This window comes from Monosiga brevicollis, genomic scaffold (genome assembly GCF_000002865.3).
Source record: "Monosiga brevicollis MX1 MONBRscaffold_44 genomic scaffold, whole genome shotgun sequence".
Lineage (NCBI taxonomy): Eukaryota > Choanoflagellata > Craspedida > Salpingoecidae > Monosiga > Monosiga brevicollis.
Window position 1 is genome coordinate 22,714 of NW_001865081.1, and position 2,972 is coordinate 25,685.

Consider the following 2,972-nt stretch of genomic DNA (forward strand, 5'->3'; position numbering starts at 1 on the left):
GTCTTCACCAATGGTGAGCTCCCCAAGGCGTTGGCGGCCACCAAGGGTGTCACCGACCCCTATGGTTGGTCTGGTGAGCTTCTTGCCTCCATCTACCGCATCAAGGAGCACTTCAGTCAAGTCTTGGGCCCACGCCAGGGTTCTACCAGCGACCCGACTGCTTCTTCTGATGGAGAAGCGCCTCAGGGCCCCACCACCGCCACTGGAGGTCCTCAGGTTGCCTTGAACAAGATCTTTCACCACATTGCCAACAACACCGTGCCCGAGTCGATTCGACATGCCCTTTGCTCCATCAACTACACTATCCTGGAGAAAGCCAATGGCAAGTTTCGACCCGTGGGCACGGATTCCATCTTCAACAAGGTTGTCAACCGCGCCCTGCTCGAGCAACAGCAGCCCCATATTGCCCACTTGCTACAGGCCAGTCCAGAGCTGGCCGTCGGAGTCAAGGACGGCATTTCAGCTGCGGTTGGCATGACCTTTGGTGAGCTTCAAGCCTGTGAGTCTACCCCGGGCTGGACCATGCTCTCCCTCGATTTCAAGAGTGCCTTCAACTACACCGACCGAGCACGGCTGCACGAGATTGTGGCCGACAAGGTCCCTGGCCTCTTGCGCGCCTTTGAACGACACTATGCTCGACCCACTACCCACTGCATTGTCGACAAGTTCTTCATCAAATACCTCGACGACATTGTACTGATGGGTCCCGCGGAGGACGTGGCGGCCGACGTGGGGATTGTCAAGGCTCGTGCAGAGTCTGCTTATTAGAGGCACAATCTGAGACGGTATACTTTACCACGTTGTGTGTCCTCTGGTACTTGATGTTGTCCCACCTTGTTGTGTAACATCTTGCTGTACCATCTTGGTGTATCATCTTGTTGTGGCATCTGTTGGTCCCAACAGATTGCTGATATCGCTTCCACCTGTCTTCAGTGTGATAGTCCATTCTCTGTCTCCACTGTGTGTGTGTTTCCACCTGCTATAAATGGGAGCGATCTCCCTGGATCGGTACCATTTTCCTTCTTGACCTCGGTCGTTCCACTTCCCTCCTTCTGTCTTGTTCTGTCTTGTTCCTTCGCCTTGCTTCAATCCATGTTCTCGTGTACACTTCGACTGGTTGGATACCTCTGTGACAATCGCCTTGTCCACACACATTACACTGTACTGGACATATACCTTTAATAGGTTATGGGCCTCGGTTGTGTACTCTTCCAACCTCTCTTTCGTTACCCTGCCTTGCGCTCTCCAGCTGCTCCGTTCCCCTCCTGCTTCCTCCCTGTGTCTTCTGCTTGCTGTGCTCTGTTTTTGTGCTTTTAAAACGATTCAATTTCATCAAAAACCTCTCTGTTCGCTTTGCTGTAAATTGTCATACTTTTTCTTGTTTGCCTGCTTGCTTGCTTGTTCTTTTCGTTTTTCTTTGCATACGTATCCCTTCCTTGATCATCGCCACCATGCCATTTAGTGTTATGCATACTCCTGTTGACAGCGAGTCACTCGTAGCCGTGGCGCTGTGCAAAGCGCTGCTCGCGCTGCTGCCACCAGAAACTTTGAGGCTCGCACCGACCTCACGCGCGACTTCCAGCACGAAGAAGATCATGCCGAACCCGACGCTCTCGATTGCTTGGTCAACGAGCATGAGGAAGAGGAAAGACCGAAAATGGCCGCCACCGGGTCGCACCCGGCCACGCCTTCGACAGGAGCCGCTCCCGTCGAGGCTACAGCGAGCGCTTCTCGCCATGCCGCAAGCGCCGCCGCCACATCAGCCGCCGCCGCGGGCCCTGGATCCCCCCGCAACAATGACGCCGCCGTGGCCCAGGTCCACAGGACCCTTCAAGCCCTAGTGCACTCTCTAGGCTCCCAACATCAGCTCCAATCGCAGATTGCCGAGCTTGAACGCGAGATAAACGCTGCCCTTCGGCTCATCCCGGACAGGGGCCGCTCACATGGTTCGTTACGCGCGCACGAGACCCAGTCGCCTTCTCGTGACCTTGCGACCGATTTTTCTTTGCTCGCTCCCTCGCCCGCGGCGCACCCGTCTGCCCGCGATGGCGAAGTGGCGTTTGGCCTGGCCTCCAATCGCCCTCTACCCCGGCTCCCGAGAGAGCCCGTGCACGAATCGCTCTCTCACGACTCTCGTTATCTTCATGGCTATTTGAGCTCTCCCGCACATGACGATAGAGCCACCACGCCCAGGCGCTCTCCCATGGAAGCAGTGGATGCATCCCAATTTGGTGTTGCCTTTGGCACCAATGCGCCACCACGGGCGGGCTCTCGGACTCAACCACCCCACCACGTTTGGCACCGAGCCTACCAAACCTCAACCAAGTGGGAGTCCTATCGCGGTGACAGCAAGAAAGGTCTCGACTGCCTCAAAGAAAACGTCAACTCGGCCCTCGTTCTTCTATTAGAGGCACAATCTGAGACGGTATACTTTACCACGTTGTGTGTCCTCTGGTACTTGATGTTGTCCCACCTTGTTGTGTAACATCTTGCTGTACCATCTTGGTGTATCATCTTGTTGTGGCATCTGTTGGTCCCAACAGATTGCTGATATCGCTTCCACCTGTCTTCAGTGTGATAGTCCATTCTCTGTCTCCACTGTGTGTGTGTGTTTCCACCTGCTATAAATGGGAGCGACCTCCCTGGATCGGTACCATTTTCCTTCTTGACCTCGGTCGTTCCACTTCCCTCCTTCTGTCTTGTTCTGTCTTGTTCCTTCGCCTTGCTTCAATCCATGTTCTCGTATGCACTTCGATTGGTTGGATACCTCTGTGACAATCGCCCTGTCCACACACATAACACTGTACTGGACATACACCTTTAATAGGTTATGGGCCTCGGTTGTGTACTCTTCCAACCTCTCTTTCGTTACCCTGCCTCGCTCTTTCCAGCTGCTCTGTTCCCCTCCTGCTTCCTCCCTGTGTCTTCTGCTTGTATTGTGAAACGTTTCAAAATCATCAAAACCTCTTTGT

At 54.2% G+C, this 2,972-nt stretch overlaps 1 protein-coding gene across 1 annotated transcript in view; it reads left to right on the forward strand.

The window, feature by feature from the left end:
• MONBRDRAFT_12727 (uncharacterized protein) overlaps window positions 1–2,972 on the forward strand; it is a gene marked incomplete at both ends in the record, with an annotated part of 27,430 nt that overhangs the window by 8,458 nt on the left and 16,000 nt on the right. The window contains 2 exons of the mRNA XM_001750593.1: window positions 176–729; window positions 1,487–2,454. Coding sequence (XP_001750645.1) covers window positions 176–729; window positions 1,487–2,454 — 1,522 coding nt within the window. The remainder of the gene's footprint in view (window positions 1–175; window positions 730–1,486; window positions 2,455–2,972) is intronic.